A 17,862-nucleotide genomic window follows, 5' to 3' on the forward strand; every position below is an offset into this window, starting at 1 on the left:
AGTCCAGGCCAAACATAATCTCAAACTAAACTAGGCCCACCTGCCTGCTCCGGGCCCATATCCCTCCAAACCTTTCCTATCCATGAACTTATCCAAACGCCTTTGAAATGTTGTGACGGTCCCCTGCATCCCCTCATTCCCCGTGTGAAACACTTCCGTGTCAAACATTTGCCCCTCCTGTCTTTTCTAAATCTCTCACCTTAGAAATGTGGCCCCTAGCCTTGGATTTCCTCATCCTGGGGAAAAGCCACCTGCCTATGTGTACCTTGCATGATTTTATTAAATTCTATAATGTCGCTCCTCAATCTCCTAAGTATTTTCAATCACCTCACAGCTGCCTCCTCCATTGCAGATCAGGAGAACTCTCGATCATTTGAATTGAATGAGCTTTATTGTCACGTGCACGCGACTGAGCGCAGTGAGAAGTTTCCTATGTTGCTACTTTTGACACCATCTTCGGTACAGGGTACCGATTATTTGACTCCAATTAGTGCCAGGTTAGTGTCTTTCCTACTATCCATGTCAATCTGCCCTCTCTGAGTGAGTCAACGGGCGCCATATTGGATTTCCCAATCACTTCGGGATGGATTTGCCACTGGGGACCGGGGCAGGAAGTGATGGATTCTGACTCTCTGGTCTCCGGACTCTGCGAGCATCCTCTCAAACACGGTCAGGATCGAGTTATCCAGGGTAAATCCACGACGCGTCTGCCAACCAGTCAACCTCCAAATCAGCAGTTTGTGATAATTTCTGGGATTATTCTCTTTGCTATTCACAGGCGACAGGAGTTGGGGGGGGTGGTGCGGGAGGGGGGGGGAGGGGGGATGCATTTCCCATCAGGATCCCAGCTCCACCGGGTCACCTGACGCACACGCTGCGTCGGCGGAACACGGAAAAGCATCGCAAAGCACAGCTCATGTTGAGGTGGGCACACTGCACAAGTGGGGTGGCATCGATCTCTGCAAATAACGCCCTGCCGCGAGACAAGGTGGAGCCGCCGTCGTTGCCGTCAAAGTCTCGGAGCGTCTCCACGATGTTCTGGCGGTTTTGGTGGCTGATGTCTCCCCGTATGTTCAGCAGGGCCTCGATGTGCTCCTTCCTGTAAGATCAACGCGAGAACAGAATTTTTTTTCTCTCTCCTGAGCTAGCTTCGTGGTCCATTCATCGCTGAGCTCCAAAACACACGCAAAAAGAAAATCCCTTCCAACAAAGGTCTAGTGATATCGGTGCCGGGAGGCTATGGGGAGGTGATAGCCCTGTGGCAATATCGCTAGACTCTTAAGATTAGATTAGATTAGACTCACAGTGTGGAAACAGGCCCTTCGGCCCAACAAGTCCACACCGACCCGCCGAAGTGCAACCCACCCATACACCCACACCCACCCCTTACCTAACACTACGGGCAATTTAGCTTGGCCAATTTACCTGACCTGCACATCTTTGGACTGTGGGAGGAAACCGGAGCACCCAGAGGAAACCCACGCAGACACGGGGAGAACGTGCAAACTCCACACAGTCAGTCGCCTGAGTCGGGAATTGAACCCGGGTCTACAGGCGCTGTGAGGCAGCAGTGCTAACCACTGTGCCACCGTGCCGCCCACTAACTGTGCCACCGTGCCGCCCACAGAGTGTCCTGGTAATGCTCGTGGGTTCAAATCCTGCCATGGCAGATGATGTAATTAGAATCCAATAAAAATCAGGAATTATGAATCTAATCCTGACCATGAAACAATTGTTGGAAAAACCCATGTGGGTCACTAATGTCCTTTAGGGAAGGAATCTGCCATCCTTACCTGGTCTGGCCTACGTTTGACTCCAGACCCACAGCAATGGGGTTGACTCTTAATTGCCTTAGAACATAGAACATAGAAAAATACAGCGCAGTACAGGCCCTTCGGCCCTCGATGTTGCGCCGACCCAAGCCCACCTAACCTACACTAGCCCACTATCCTCCATATGTCTATCCAATGCCCGTTTAAATGCCCATAAAAAGAGAGAGTCCACCACTGCTACTGGCAGGGCATTCCATGAGCTCACGACTCGCTGAGTAAAGAATCTACCCCTAACATCTGTCCTATTCCTACCAGCCCTTAATTTAAAGCTACGCCCCCTCGTAATATCTGACTCCATACGTGGCAAAAGGTTCTCATGGTCAACCCTACCTAAACTCCTAATCATCTTGTACACCTCTATCAAGTCACCCCTAAACCGCCTTCTGGGCAATAAATGCTGGGCCAAGCCAGCAACGCCCTCAACCCGTGAATGAATTTTTAAAAAAAAGTCCCTTTGCCAATTGCAATCTGGTTAGCTAAGTTGGCTGCATAGCAAAGCCAGCGGCTTGGGCTCAAGTCCTGGACCAGCTGAGGTTACCAAGGATGCACCTCAGCCTCTCCCCTTACCTGACCCTCGGGTTCTACGCACCACCAGTCAGCCCTCTCTGATGGAGAACTGGATCCCACCACTCTGGGACCATGGCAAACACTTACCTTTGCACCTCAGGGGCTGTGAGGTAAGTCAGGAAGGTTACAGAAAGGGGCTACACAAATGCAAAGTAACTTCCCTCGCCTTGTGCATGCTGTGTTCACTGTGATGCTGTCCAGGTTTGAAGTCCCATCCGTACAAAGATGGCAGCGCTCCAGGGAAGGGCAGGGGGAGTGGGAGCTGCTGTTCCATTACTAAAAATAAATCCAATGGATTTTACCTCCCTTGGCAGTGAGGTCATTCACGATGTCAGACTGGGAAATGAGGCTGAGGAATTGGAATGGCTTGCTTTGCCTCACACAGTCTGATTTTTATTTTTCGTTGGAACTCAGTGTGGTCACTGGGACAGGAGATGCTCCGAATTTCACTTCCTACGCTCAGGGCCCTGCCACGATCTTCCTTCCTCTGTTGTTGCTATAAGTAAGGACCCGAGACCTCACACAGGAAAATGAAACACTCTCCGCAATTCATCAGCACTGACACCTGGAACATCAGGATGCTGAGCATTCAGGAAAAATAACAAATTAAGAAACGCCAATTGCTAATGCCCCTCCCTCGGTACCTTCTCTCTGCCAAGAACCTCATGATAGGAATAGCAGAGAATATTTTTACAAATGTTTAGTATCCCTTGGCATCAGACTCTGAGTGCACTTGGGAGTTTACTCAAGTTCAGGAAGATTTTGTCAGCTTTAAGTACTTCCCATTGTTTGCACATTGTCCAGGGCTAGAGGAAGGATTTGGATTATTCTAATACTGCCGAGCACAAATATTGGCAACTCCTCAAATGAATTCCAAAGCTCTGTCCCCAGTCCCTCCTCCCTGGCTCCAGTTGCTGAATGCTCTGGGATGAGACATGGGGGTCATTGATGTTACAACAGCTCAGTTCGTACACTGCAGGGAGGTGTGTGTGTGTGTGTGTGTGTGTGTGTGTGTGTGTGTGTGTGTGTGTGTGTGTGTGTGTGTGTGTGTGTGTGTGAGAGAGAGTGTGTGTGGATATATCTGTGTGTGTGTGTGTGTGAGAGAGTGTGTGTGGATATATCTGTGTGTGTGTGAGAGAGAGAGTGTGTGTGGATATATCTGTGTGTGTGTGTGTGTGAGAGAGAGTGCGTGTGGATATATCTTTGTATGTGTGTGTGAGAGAGAGAGTGTGTGTGTGGATATATCTGTGTGTGTGTGAGAGAGAGAGTGTGTGTGGATATATCTGTGTGTGTGTGAGAGAGAGTGTGTGTGGATATATCTGTGTGTGTGTGTGAGAGAGAGAGTGTGTGTGTGTGTGGATATATCTGTGTGTGTGAGAGAGAGAGAGAGAGAGTGTGTGTGGATATATCTGTGTGTGTGTGAGAGAGAGTGTGTGTGGATATATCTGTGTGTGTGCGTGAGAGAGAGAGAGTGTGTGTGGATATATCTGTGTGTGTGTGCGTGAGAGAGAGAGAGTGTGTGTGGATATATCTGTGTGTGTGTGTGTGAGAGAGAGTGTGTGGATATATGTGTGTGTGTGTGTGTGTGTGTGTGTGAGAGCTTGTGTGTGGCTATATCTGTGTATGTGTGTGTGAGAGAGAGTGTGTGTGTGGATATATCTGTGTGTGTGTGAGAGAGAGAGTGTGTGGATATATCTGTATGTGTGTTAGAGTGAGAGTGTCTGTGGATATATCTGTGTGCGTGTGAGAGAGAGAGAGAAAGTGTGTGTGGATATATGTGTGTGTGTGTGTATATATCGGTGTGTGTATGAGAGAGAGTGTATGTGGATATATCTGTGTCTGTGAGAGAGAGAGAGAGTGTGTGTGGATATATCTCTGTGTGTGTGAGAGTGAGAGAGTGTGCGTGGATATATCTGTGTGTGTGTGTGTGTGAGAGAGAGTGTGTGTGGATATATCTGTGTCTGTGTGTGTGTGAGAGAGAGAGAGTGTGGGTGGATATATCTGTGTGTGTGAGAGAGAGAGAGTGTGTGTGAATATATCTGTATGTGTGTGTGTGAGAGAGAGAGAGTGTGTGTGGATATATCTGTGTGTGTGTGTATGTGAGAGGGAGAGAGTGTGTGTGGATATGTGTGTGTGTGAGTGTGTGCGTGCAGATGTGTGTGTGTGTGTGTGTGTATATATCTGTGTGTGTGTATGTGTGAGAGAGAGTGTGTGTGGATATGTGTGTGTGTGTGTGTGTGTGAGAGAGTGAGAGAGAGAGAGAGAGAGAGAGTGTGTGGATATATCTGTATGTGTGTGTGAGAGAGAGAGACAGAGAGAGTGTGTGTGTGTGTGTGTGTGTGTGTGTGTGTGTGTGTGTGTGTGTGTGTGTGTGTGTGTGTGTGTGTATATATCTGTGTGTGTGTATGTGTGAGAGAGAGTGTGTGTGGATATATGTGTGTGTGTGAGAGAGAGAGAGAGAGAGAGAGAGTGTGTGGGTATATCTGTATGTGTGTGTGTGAGAGAGAGAGAGTGTGTGTGGATATATCTGTGTGTGTGTGTGTGTGTGTGTGTGTGTGTGTGTGTGTGTGTGTGTGTGTGTGTGTGTGTGTGTGCGCGCGCGTGAGCGAGAGAGAGTGTGTGTGTATATATCTGTGTATGTGAGAGCGAGAGAGTGGGTTTGGAAGGTGCTGTCTGAGGATCTTTCGTGAGTTGTAGGTGGTACACACTGCTGCTACTGAGTGTCGTTGTGGGGGGGGGGGGGAGTGGATGCTTGTGGATGTGGTGCCAATCAAGTGGGGGCTGCTTTGTCCTGGATGGTGTTGAGCTTCTTGAGTGTTGTTGGAGCTGCCCCCATCCAGGGTAAGTTGGTGAGTCAGGAGGGGAGTTACTCGCTGCAGTATTCCCAACCCCTGAACCTGTTCTTGTAACCCCTGTGTGTTTATGGGGCATGTCCAGCTGAGGGTCTGATCAAAGGTAACCCCCAGGATGGTGATGGGGAGTTTAGAGTTTGGAGCTATGGATACTGATGGTTGAGGGTCTTTCTGTCCAGCGCATGAGCTACCTCACACTGATTAAGACAGTGACCGTCACATACTGAGACTACTGACTAACTCCCCATTGGAATGTGGGACTCCGATATCTCTTCCCGGCCTTGGAGGGACAATCCTGGATCTCCACGGGAAGGGGGAGCCATGATCACCCTTTCAAAATGGTTTCCTCCAAAGGATCTTCATGGATTCAGCATCGGATGGGGTTATTTGTCCACAGGATTGGTTTCTCCCTCGGTGCGGCTGTAGGAAGCCTGGCCCTGGGGATCAAGGAAGAGGAGAGAAATAGGAATCAGGCTGCAACTCACCGAACGTCGGGGTAACTGTTCGCCAAGGCCCCGACTTCCATCTGGACGGAGGAAGTGTCCTTCAGCGAGATAATCTCAGCCAGGTGTTCAATAGCAGCGTCCAGCCAGGAGGCGCTCGAATTCTGACGGAAAGGAAGGGGACAGCAGGGAAGAACAATGAGTGCTAGACTGGAAGGAACGAAGCCTTGAGTCTCCCACTGTCAGCAGTGGGCCCAGTGATCCCGAGCTGTTGTGTGTAACGGTCTGGGGAAGCTCCAACCTAATTGCGTTGATATTCATTCACAGGATGTGGATGTTGCCTGTCTGGGTTCACCACCAATGGGCCAAATGGCCTGTTCCTGCGCAACCACTTTCCTGCGATGATGGGGACTTTACTTGGCTAAGCAATGGTGCAGTGGCATTATCACTCGACTGTTAATCCAGAGCCCCAGGTAATGGGGAGCTGGGTTCAAATCCCACCATGGCAGATGGTGGGATTTGAATACAATGGCGGGGGGAAACAAAAGAAAATCTAGAAAACTTGCAATCTAATGAATTGATTGTCATAAAAACCCATGTGGTTCACTAACGTCCTTTTGGGAAGGAAATCTTCCATCCTTACCTGGTTTGTAACCAATGGAGATGGTTTATCTTGACCTATCATGTCTTTCCCTGCTAATATGATAAGATTAGATTCCCTACAGTGTGGAAACGGGCCCTTCAGCCCAACAAGTCCACACTGACTCTCCGAAGAGCAACCCACCCAGACCTTTTACCCCTAACTCTATGGGCAATTTAGCTTGACCAATTAATCTAACCTGTACCTGGAAGGGAACTGGGGCAAACCCGCTCAGACACGGGGAGAATGTGCAAACTCCACACAGACAGTTGCCTGAGGCAGGAATTGAACCCAGGTCTCTGGCGCTGTGAGGCAGCAGTGCTAACCACTGTGCCACCCAATCCTGAAGACTTCAGTCAGATCACCCCTTAACCTTCTGATGTCCAGAGAAAACAGGCCTCATTTGGATAACCTCTCCTCACAACTTAACGCCTTTAAGTCCAGGTATCATTCATATACCGGGGAGGCAGGGCAGTAATGATACTGACCCAGCCATCCACAACCACAGGCATGGCCTCAAATACTGTCAAGACGGAATTTGAAACCAATCTGGAATTAAAAAGGGTAACCTGATGTAACTGCCTTTGACTCATCTGGGTTCACTAATACCCTTTAGGGAAGGAAACTGCCAATCTTACCTGGTCTGGGCCTACACGTGACTCCAGACCCACAGCGATGGAGTTGACTCTTAACTGCCCTCTGGGGTGATTAGGGACGGGTAGTAAATACTGGCCGAGCAAGTGATAATTTTTTTGAATGAGTGCTATGAAGTAGTTAAAAACTCAGTGACACTAGTAATAAATGTTAGTGATAATCATTCCAATTTCAGCAACACAAACTTTTCTTGTTCACTTACAGGTTGAGGGGGTGACTGGCTAGGCCAGCATTTATTAGGTTGAGTCCGTGATTTGCAGGTTGAGTTCGTGATTAAGAAAGCGAATGCAATGTTGTCATTTATCTCAAGAGGGTTGGATTATAAAAGCACCGTTGTGCTACTGAGACTTTATAAAGCTCTGGTTAGGCCCTATTTGGAGTACTGTGTCCAGTTTTGGTCCCCACACCTCAGGAAGGACATACTGGCACTGGAACGTGTTCAGCGGAGATTCACACGGATGATCCCTGGAATGGTTGGTCTAACATATGAGGAATGGCTGAGGATCCTGGGATTGTATTCATTGGAGTTTAGAAGATTGAGGGGAGACTTAATAGAAACTTACAAGATAATATATGGCTTGGAAAGGGTGGACGCTAGGAAATTGTTTCTGTTAGGCGAGGAGACTAGGACCTGTGGACACAGCCTTAGAATTAGAGGGGGTCAATTCAGAACAGAAATGCGGAGACATTTCTTCAGCCAGAGAGTGGTGGGCCTGTGGAATTCATTGCCACGGAGTGCAGTGGAGGCCGGGACGCTAAATGTCTTCAAGGCAGAGATTGATAGATTCTTGATGTCACGAGGAATTTAGGGCTACAGGGAGAATGCGGGTAAGTGGAGTTGAAATGCCCATCAGCCATGATTGAATAGCGGAGTGGACTCGATGGGCCGAATGACCTTACTTCCACTCCTATGTCTTATGGTCTTATTGCCCATTTGTGTTGCCACCCTCTAGAGCCTGTCTATTGCTGTATCCCTGCTCCCTTTCTCTTTCCATATCTCCTTCATCACCCCAGTCCCCTGGTCAGCCCAACCAGGGAGGGAGGTAGTGTCCTTGAACTGAGGGGGATACAGTATAGATTTACCAGACTGACACCCTGGATTGCAAGGGTTAACTTATAAGCAGAGATCATGAAAAATTGGGGTGCATTCTCTGGAATTGAGAGAGAGTTGAGGGGCAAGGTTGAGTCAAGTTTTCAACTTATTGGGTGGGACAGAAATATAGATTAGAAAAAATTGTTTGCGTTGGTTGATGAATCAGGCAAATTTATCAGGAGAGAACTTGGGAAGGTCTTTATATTTACACAAAAGGCAGTGGATATTTGAAACTCCCCTCTACACACTAATGCTCAGTCAGTCATAGAGCCATAGAGATGTACAGCATGGAAACAGACCCTTCAGTCCAACCTGTCCATGCCGACCAGATATCCCAACCCAATCTAGTCCCACCTGCCAGCACCCGGCCCATATCCCGTTCTTAATCTAAGATTTTTATTCACCAAAGATTAACAGCTTTGGGTGTGCGTGTGGGAATTAATTGACGGAATCAGTCAGGCGGTGGGATAGGTTTGCTCGAAGGGCTGAATTCCCACGTTCCAACAAACAGTGACCTCACCAGGTTTGCAAACATCTCCCTGAGCTCCACGGCCTCTTTGTTCAGCTGTCCTGCCACTTTCATTCGCATATCGGCCGAACTGCACACCATTCTCGTCTGCATCACTGCTCTCACGTACTCAGTGACCACCTTCCTGTGAATATCATTCACCAAATCCTGGGGAGGAGGGAGAAAAAAAAACACACACACATGTAGTTTAGTTCAGCTTGATGGACAAAGGACTCAAATCGCAAGGTCCCCTCAGCCTCGCATCGACGATTACATTGTGCCTTAGGGGGTGAGGGAAGGAGGGTGAGGCGGTGGGACTGTACACACTGGGATTGTGACTAGAATCTGTGGTAAACAGGATTATACATACTGTATAGACAGTGTTAAAAATCACACAACACCAGGTTATAGTCCAACAGGTTTAATTGGAAGCACTAGCTTTCGGAGCGACGCTCCTTCATCAGGTGATTGTAAAGGAGCAGTGTTCCGAAAGCTAGTGCTTCCAAATAAACCTGTTGGACTATAACCTGGTGTGGTGTGATTTTTAACTTTGTCCACCCCAGTCCAACACTGGCTCCTCCAAAGCACGTTTCTGTAGGTTGTGGGAGTGGACACAGTGTGACAGTACACAGTTTTAAGTAGCACGACTGTAGACAGTGGGAGTGTAAATAGTGAGGTCAGAGGTCAGACAAAACCAACAGGTTTGCTTAAAATCACAATGACTCCACCCGATGAAGGGGCAGCGCTCCGAAAGCTTGTGATTTCAAATAAACCCGTTGGACTATTACCTGGTGTCATGTGACTTCTGACCTTGCCCACCCCACTCCGACACCAGCACCTCCACACAATGGGGATAGATAGCGTCTGTCCCCATAAATAGGAGGATGGTAGACATTAGGATTATAGACAGTATCTCTGGAAATTGGAGACACAATGGGGCTAGACAGCGTGTGTCCGTAAATAGAAAGACTGTATACATTAGGATTATAGACAGTATCTCTGGAAATGGAGACAGCGTGTGTCTGTAAATAGGAGGACGGTAGACAGTGAGACTGTACCTGGGCCTGAACATGGGGCAGCTGTAAACAAAGGGGTGCAGCTTTTGTAAACATTGCACAGCTCCGAACAATTCCTTGACAATGATGTTGTTTATTCCTTTGTAAATATTGGTCAGGACACATCCTGCTCACCTTCCTAATGACAGTGTATATAGATAACCTCCGCTCGAGCTGATGGAGCGGACCAGGAATTAACAGCAGGTCTGAGTAACAGCACCTTCGACTGGGACGGGGGGTGGAGGGAGAGGCACTCCACCCCCAACCCACCCACCCACCCACCCACTGCTCCCCCTCACCCTCCAACTGCACCACCTTCCAATTCCCCCTGCTACACCCTTCTCACCCACCCACCCACTGCTCCCTCCCCACCCTCCAACTGCATCACCTCCCAACTCCCCTCACCGCACCCTTCTCACCCACCCTCCCACTGCTCCCCCTCACCCTCCAGCTGCACCACCTCCCAACTCCCCCTGCTACACCCTTCTCACCCACCCACCCACTGCTCCCCCTCACCCTCCAACTGCACCACCTCCCAACTCCCCCTGCTACACCCTTCTCACCCACCCACCCACTGCTCCCCCTCACCCTCCAGCTGCACCACCTCCCAACTCCCCCTGCTACACCCTTCTCACCCACCCACCCACTGCTCCCCCTCACCCTCCAACTGCACCACCTCCCAACTCCCCCTGCTACACCCTTCTCACCCACCACCCACTGCTCCCCCTCACCCTCCAACTGCGCCACCTCCCAACTCCCCCCCGCCACACCCTTCTCACCCACCCACCCACTGCTCCCTCCCCACCCTCCAACTGCACCACCTCCCAACTCCCCCCGCCACACCCTTCTCACCCACCCTCCCACTGCTCCCCCTCACCCTCCAGCTGCACCACCTCCCAACTCCCCCTGCTACACCCTTCTCACCCACCCACCCACTGCTCCCCCTCACCCTCCAACTGCACCACCTCCCAACTCCCCCTGCTACACCCTTCTCACCCACCCACCCACTGCTCCCCCTCACCCTCCACCTGCGCCACCTCCCAACTCCCCCCGCTGCACCCTTCTCACCCACCCTCCCACTGCTCCCCCTCACCCTCCACCTGCGCCACCTCCCAACTCCCCCGCCACACCCTTCTCACCCACCCTCCCACTGCTCCCCCTCACCCTCCAACTGCACCACCTTCCAACTCCCCCTGCTACACCCTTCTCACCCACCCACCCACCCACTGCTCCCTCCCACCCTCCAACTGCGCCACCTCCCAACTCCCCCCGCTGCACCCTTCTCACCCACCCTCCAACTGCACCACCTCCCAACTCCCCCACCACACCCTTCTCACCCACCCACCCACTGCTCCCCCCCCACCCTCCAACTGCACCACCTCCCAACTCCCCCCGCTGCACCCTTCTCACCCACCCACCCACTGCTCCCCCTCCCCAAGGGTCAGTTCTGATTTTTGTGATGAAGCCCTGGAGAGTGATTGAATATGCCCCCCCACACCCCATCAAAAGAACAGCAGAGATGTACAGCGCAGGAACAGGCCCTTCGGCCCTCTAAGCCTGTGCTGTTCATCATGCCGTAACTAAACTGGAAAACAGACCTTCTGCCCTTATTCGGTCCGTATCCCACTATCCCCTCCCTATTTATGTAACCATCCAGATGCCTTTTCAATGACCCCAATGTGCCTGATTCTCCCACCCCTTCTGGCAGTGTGTTTCCAGCCTCCTACCCCCCTCTGCGTGAAAAACCTCCCTCGCACATCCCCCTTAAACTTTCCCCCTCGAGCTTCGAATCTGAAACTTCAATCCTGGGGGAAAGACCCTGACTATCCGCCCTATCTACGCCTCTTATAATTGAGTAGACCTCTGTTCAGGTCTTTCTCTCAGCCTCTGTCTGCCCAGTGAATACAATCCCAGCCTTATTAACCTTTCCCCATATCCCCAATACCAGGCAACGTCCTGGTGAATCGGGGGACGGGTGCTGGGGATGGGGAGGGTCAACGTGAGACTGTGTACAGTAGGTCTATTCACAATGAGACTTTCTCATGAAAACACTGTACACAGTAACTTACAGAGATTTCTTAACGCTCACTGATGGTAATAGGCCAGGGGCATGAGTCCTCCTGGACAGAAATACCAGTACAACTGGCCAATGAGGAATTCTGGCCCAACTTGTCTGAGCTCCAGCACGATCAGTCTGTTCTGTTTCAAGTAATTACTGTCTATTTTGTTCTGGAACTTTCTCTCTGGGCTGGCTGGGCGTTATGGTGGCTCAGTGGTTAGCACTGCTGCCTCACAGCGCCAGGGACCCGGGTTCGACTCCTGCCTGGGGTAACTGTCTGTGTGGAGTTTGTATGTTCTCCCTGTGTTCTGCGTGGGTTTCCTCCCACTGTCCAAAGATGTGCAGGTCAGGTGCATTGGCTATAGCGTTGCTCCCGATGCGGTCTCCTCTACATTGGGGAGACTGGGCGCCTCCTAGCAGAGCGCTTTAGGGAACATCTCCGGGACACCCGCACCAATCAACCACACCGCCCCGTGGCCCAACATTTCAACTCCCCCTCCCATTCTGCCGATAACATGGAGGTCCTGGGCCTCCTTCACCGCCGCTCCCTCACCACCAGACACCTGGAGGAAGAACGCCTCACCTTCCACCTCGGAACACTTCAACGCCAGGGCATCAATGTGGACTTCAACAGCTTCCTCATTTCCCCTTCCCCCACCTCATCCTAGTTCCAAACTTCCAGCTCAGCACTGTCCCCATGACTTGTCCGGACTTGTCCTACCTGTCTATCTTCTTTTCCACCTATCCACTCCACCCTCTCCTCCCTGACCTATCACCTTCATCCCCTCCCCCACTCACCCATTGTACTCTATGCTACTCTCTCCCCACCCCCACCCTCCTCTAGCTTATCTCTCCATACTTCAGGCTCTCTGCCTTTATTCCTGACGAAGGGCTTTTGCCCGAAACGTCGATTTCGCTGCTCGTTGGATGCTGCCTGAACTGCTGTGCTCTTCCAGCATCACTGATCCAGAATCTGGTTTCCAGCATCTGCAGCCATTGTTTTTACCTAGTGTTAGGTGCGTTAGTCAGGGGTAAATCTAAGGTAGGGGCATGGGTCTGGGTGGGCTGCTCCTCAGAGGGTTGGTTTCCACCCTGTAGGGATTCTAATCTAATATGGCCCCTCCCCAAATCGAGTCACTGGGTTCCAAAAGCGATGAGGTGGAGGAAGATCTCCTTACCTGGTAGGGAAGGTTTTTCATTTTTCGGAACTGGTTGAAGTGTTTCTTGATGATGGTGGTGATACTTTCAAAGATTTCCTTGTTTTGCAGCCACTTGGTTTTCAGCAGCTTTGAGAAGTTTGGCTGGAGATGAAAGGCAGAGATGTTTGTGAATGCACCCTCCCAGCTCAGAGACAGCGACGGAACCAGCAGGCCCTCCCTTACTCGGGTAATCGGCCTCCTTTTTCCTCCCAGGAGCCATTGGCTCCTTGTACCTCATTAAAATGGCCACTCCCCACCTGTGACCTTCAACCTTTGACCCTGGACTCAACTGAATGTTGACATTTTCCAACCAGAAACAGGAGTGTGGGGTGGGAGCCAATGACAAATAGGAACAGGAGTAGGCCATTCGGCTGCTCAAGCCTGCTCCACCATTCCATAGGATCATGGCTGATCCAACATTCCTCACATCTACTTTCCTGCCTTTTCCTTGTAGCCCTTGATTCACCGACCTACCTATCTCTCCGTCTATCTCTCTTGGCATAATCCATCTCTCCATCCTGGTATCCTTCCGTTTCAGCATCCTTCCCTCCTGGCATCTCTCCTTCCACCTCGGCATCTCTCCAACTTGACATCTCTTTCTCCAATTCAGCATCTTTCCCTCCCGGCGTTTCTCTATCCATCTATCTATCTTGGCATATCTTCCCCCATCTTGGCATCTCTCCATCTTGACATCTCTTCCCCCATCTTGGCATCTCTTCCTCCAGTTCAGCATTTTTTCCTCCCGGCGTCTCTCTATCCATCTATCTATCTTGGCATATCTTCCCCCATCTTGACATATCTCCCTCCAGTTTGGCATCTCTCCCTTCCAGCATCTCTCCCTCCCGGCATCTCTCTACCCATCTCTCCATCGGTCCCTTAAGAACATACACGGCAATCCCTCAAATGTGTACATTTCAGGGTCTAGCCCCACAGCTCTCTGTGACAAATAATTCCAAATACTCTCAAGAAGGATTTCCTCCTCATCTCCGTCTTAAATGGGCACCCTTTTATTCCGAGACTGTGTCCTAGAGTCTCCCAGGAGGGGATCCATCCTCTCAGCATTGACCCCATCAAGCTCCTTCAGAATCCGAAACATTTCACCGAGATCACCTCTTACTCTTCTAAACTCTGCTGAGTAGAGCCCTAAATGTTGCTCTTAAGACAATCCCTCCATCCCTGGAAATCATCCAACTGAACCTTCTGTGGACTGCCTCCAACGAATTAATACCTTTTCTTCAATAAGGGGAGCAAACTGCTCCCAGATCTCACCAGCGCCTTGATATCCCTTTGATCGAGCCATTGTACACCTACTGACCCCGATCGTAACCAAAGGTCGTTTCAGCTCTTGGGTTACACAGAGGGTTGAGTTTGTGCTCTAGCCACAAGGAAGACAGAGACCTTTGGTGGTCAGATGTTGTGCAGGGTCCAACAGTAACCGTGTTGCGATACGTCGCTGGAAATTAGATGAGATTACTGGCAGTGTGGAAACAGGCCCTTCGGCCCAACAAGTCCACACCGGCCCGCCGAAGCGCAACCCGCCCAGGTGTGACAGTGAGCAAAGGGAAGCCAGTGGTCCCACACCTTTAGCTCCTCGAGCAGCTTCTGCGTTAGCATCTCGTTCCCTCCCTTCACCACTCTGTCCAGGGCAGCCAACGCCATCTTGGTTTCTTCTTCACTGTCACTGGAGACCTTCTGCCTCAGACGCTCGATGTAGTCTCTGCAGAAGCCAACGGGAGGGTCAAGAGGCTGAACAGCGAAGTGGGACTTTTTGTCTTAATTTCAGAAATATACTTTATTCGTTTAAAAAAATCCCTTTGTGTATACACACTGTCAGCTGTTCGGTTCTGTACATTTGCATGTCAAGTAAACAAACAAAATATTGGACTTTGACTCAATCCCAACGGATCAGCGATCTCTCTTACTCACACAATACTAATATTTACAGATATTTGAGAGACTGGGAGGGTCCATTATCTGAATGGATCCCCATTTACCTTCGGCAGGGAGACCTCAGAGGGTGGTCTTTCCCCACTCTCCCTTGACAGCTGATGTCCCCAAGTTCTGGTGCGTCCTGGGCCTTGGAATGTGTCAGTCGGCAACACTTGCTCAGGGTCAACCCTGGAAGACTGACATGTTTCGGACAGAGCAAAGGGCATCTGGGACAGAGGTGGAGATCTTAACACCTCATCCCTGAGCCAGTTTCCAACTTCACTCGCTCCTGGTTATTGGTTACCTGATAGACATGTGGTGGAGAGTGACTGGTTATCAATTACTTGACTTACAAATGGCTTAGAGTGACTGGTTATTGGTTACCTGATTGACATGTGGTAGAGCGTGACTGATTATAAATTATTTGACTTAAATATGACTTAGAGTGACTGGTTATTGGTGACTTGACTTACATGTGGTAGAGAGTGACTGGTTACTGGTTACCTGACTCAAATGAGTGACTGCTTGCTATAAACCACCTCTGGACATCGTAGAATCGAACTGGGCCTGTGTATATTCCATGGTCAACACTTGGCGTTAATTGTGGAATACCCGTCCTGTGTATGTGAGTCATAATGACACAGAATGAGGCCGTTGGGCCCTTTGAGAATATGCTGACTCCCTCTCGAGTAATCCAGTCAGTCTCTCTAGTCCCTGCAAGCGTATTTTCCTGTCCATCCAATTCCCTTTTGAAATCATTCATTGTCACAGCTTCCAAGTCCTCTTGGCTTCGGAGACCTCCAGCCCACTGTGCGAAGGCCGCTCCTCCCTCACCTTCTCCTCCTCCTGTTCCTCCTTGCCTCTCCCTGGTCCTTGCATCGAAAGCTCAGGCTAACAGCTTTGCCCTGTTCCCTTCTCTAAAGCCGCCATTGCCTTGCCCACAGCTCCCTTCAAGCTCTGAGGAGACTGACCCCAGCTTCTCTGACCTTTGACCTTGCCGCCAAAATCCCTCAGCCCAGGAACCGTTTGGGTAAATCTCCCTCCGACCCCTCTTGAGGAAGCTCACAGTCTTCCTGAGTGCCCAGGATGACTGCGGTTAGGGGATCTAACCTTTATAAAAGGTTCCGGGTCATTCCCCTGGTGAAGAACCCCATTCCCCTATTCCTGAGGACTGCGATACAGTGGCTTGGGTATTACATTACTTACAGTGTGGAAACAGGCCTTTCGGCCCAACAAGTCCACACCGACCCTCCGAAGAGCAACGCACCCAGACCTATTCCCTTACGCCTAACATTACGGGCAATTTAGCATGGCCAATTCACCGTAACCTGCACATCTTTGGACTGTGGGAGGAAAGTGGAGCACCCGGAGAAAACCCACGCAGACACGGGGAGAACGTACAAAGTCCACACAGACAGTTGCCTGAGGCAGGAATTGAACTCGGGTCCCTGGCGCTGTGAGGCAGCAGTGCTAACCACTGAGCCATCGTGCCGCCCACAATTATGGGTTAACTGCTCTGTTCATCTCATGGAGAGTAACAGACAAGATATGATGTTGGTAGTACTATGCAAAGACTGGCTGACTCAATGACAACAGCCATTCTGTCAAAATGTGGTCAAAAACCCATTATTTTGTCACCATAATGTCACTGCTCAAATGGCAATAATATAGAAAAAGGGGCTGAGGTAACACAGTGGTTAGCACTGCTGCCTCACAGCACCAGGAACCTGGGTTCACTTCCTGTCTCAGGTGACTGTCTGTGTGGAGTTTACACATTCTCCCCATGTCTGCGCGGGTTTCCCCTGGGTGCTATGGGATCCCCCCATAGTCTAACGATGTGCAGGTTAGGGTGGATTGGCTGTTCTGAATTGTCACATAGTGCCCAGGAATGTGCAGGTTAGGGTGGATTGGCCGTGCTAAATTGTCCACAGTGTCCAGGGATGTGCAGGTTAGGGTGGATTGGCCATGCTAAATTGTCCACAGTGTCCAGGGATGTGTAGGTTAGGGTGGATTGGCCGTGCTAAATTATCCCATAGTGTCCAGGGATGTGCAGGTTAGGGTGGATTGGCCGTGCTAAATTGTCCCATAGTGTCCAGGCATGTGCAGGTTAGGGTGGATTGGCCATGCTAAATTGTCCCATAGTGCCCAGGGATGTGCAGGTTAGGGTGGATTGGCCATGCTAAATTGTCCCATAGTGTCCAGGGATGTGCAGGTTAGGGTGAATTGGCCGTGCTAAATTGTCCCATAGTGTCCAGGCATGTGCAGGTTAGGGGGGATTGGCCATGCTAAATTGTCCCATAGTGCCCAGGGATGTGCAGGTTAGGGTGGATTGGCCGTGCTAAATTGTCCCATAGTGTCCAGGCATGTGAAGGTTAGGGTGGATTGGCCGTGCTAAATTGTCCCATAGTGCCCAGGGATGTGCAGGTTAGGGTGGATTGGCCATGCTAAATTGTCCCATAGTACCCAGGGATGTGCAGGTTAGGGTGGATTGGCCGTGCTAAATTGTCCCATAGTGCCCAGGGATGTGAAGGTTAGGGTGGATTGGCCATGGGGAATGCAGAGGTAGAGTAGGGGTTGGGTCTGAGTGGGATGCTGTTCACACTGTAGGGATTCTCTCAGGACAGAGGGACATTGCAATAACTCTTTAAAGAGCAGTTTGCAAGTTCAGAGCTTGGACATAATTAAAAAGAGAGGGTATGCAATGGCCTCGTGATATAATCAATAAATGATTGAACCAGTTTTCTGGGGTCCTGAGTTCTTATTCCATCACAGCAGATGGTTCAACTGGAATTCTAGAAAGGAATCTGGAATTAGGAATCTGATGACTGATCATTAAACAAATGTTGGAAAAATCCATCTAGTTCACTAATGTGCTTTAGGAATGAGACTGCCATCCTTACCTGGTCTGGGCCTCCACGTGACTCCAGACCCACAGCGATGAGGTTGACTCTTAACTGCACTCTGGGGCAATTAGGGATGGGGCAATAACTGCTGGGCTGGTCGGGGACATGCACGTCCCATGAAAGAATAA

General features: G+C 50.3%; 1 protein-coding gene across 6 annotated transcripts in view; it reads right to left on the reverse strand.

Annotated features, from left to right (window-relative positions):
* Positions 1-372: 372 nt before the first annotated feature.
* Positions 373-17,862, reverse strand: part of LOC132836761 (exocyst complex component 3-like protein 2) — a 69,310-nt gene continuing 51,820 nt past the window's right edge. For all 6 annotated transcript variants that reach the window (XM_060856208.1, XM_060856210.1, XM_060856205.1 and 3 more), the window contains exons 8-12: positions 14,484-14,619; positions 12,882-13,004; positions 8,602-8,757; positions 5,737-5,858; positions 373-1,099 (exon numbers count right to left, since the gene is read on the reverse strand). In XM_060856208.1, coding sequence (XP_060712191.1) covers positions 859-1,099; positions 5,737-5,858; positions 8,602-8,757; positions 12,882-13,004; positions 14,484-14,619 — 778 coding nt within the window. In that variant the 3' untranslated portion in view covers positions 373-858. The remainder of the gene's footprint in view (positions 1,100-5,736; positions 5,859-8,601; positions 8,758-12,881; positions 13,005-14,483; positions 14,620-17,862) is intronic.

The sequence above is a fragment of the Hemiscyllium ocellatum genome, chromosome 47 (genome assembly GCF_020745735.1).
Source record: "Hemiscyllium ocellatum isolate sHemOce1 chromosome 47, sHemOce1.pat.X.cur, whole genome shotgun sequence".
Classification (NCBI taxonomy): Eukaryota; Metazoa; Chordata; class Chondrichthyes; order Orectolobiformes; family Hemiscylliidae; genus Hemiscyllium; species Hemiscyllium ocellatum.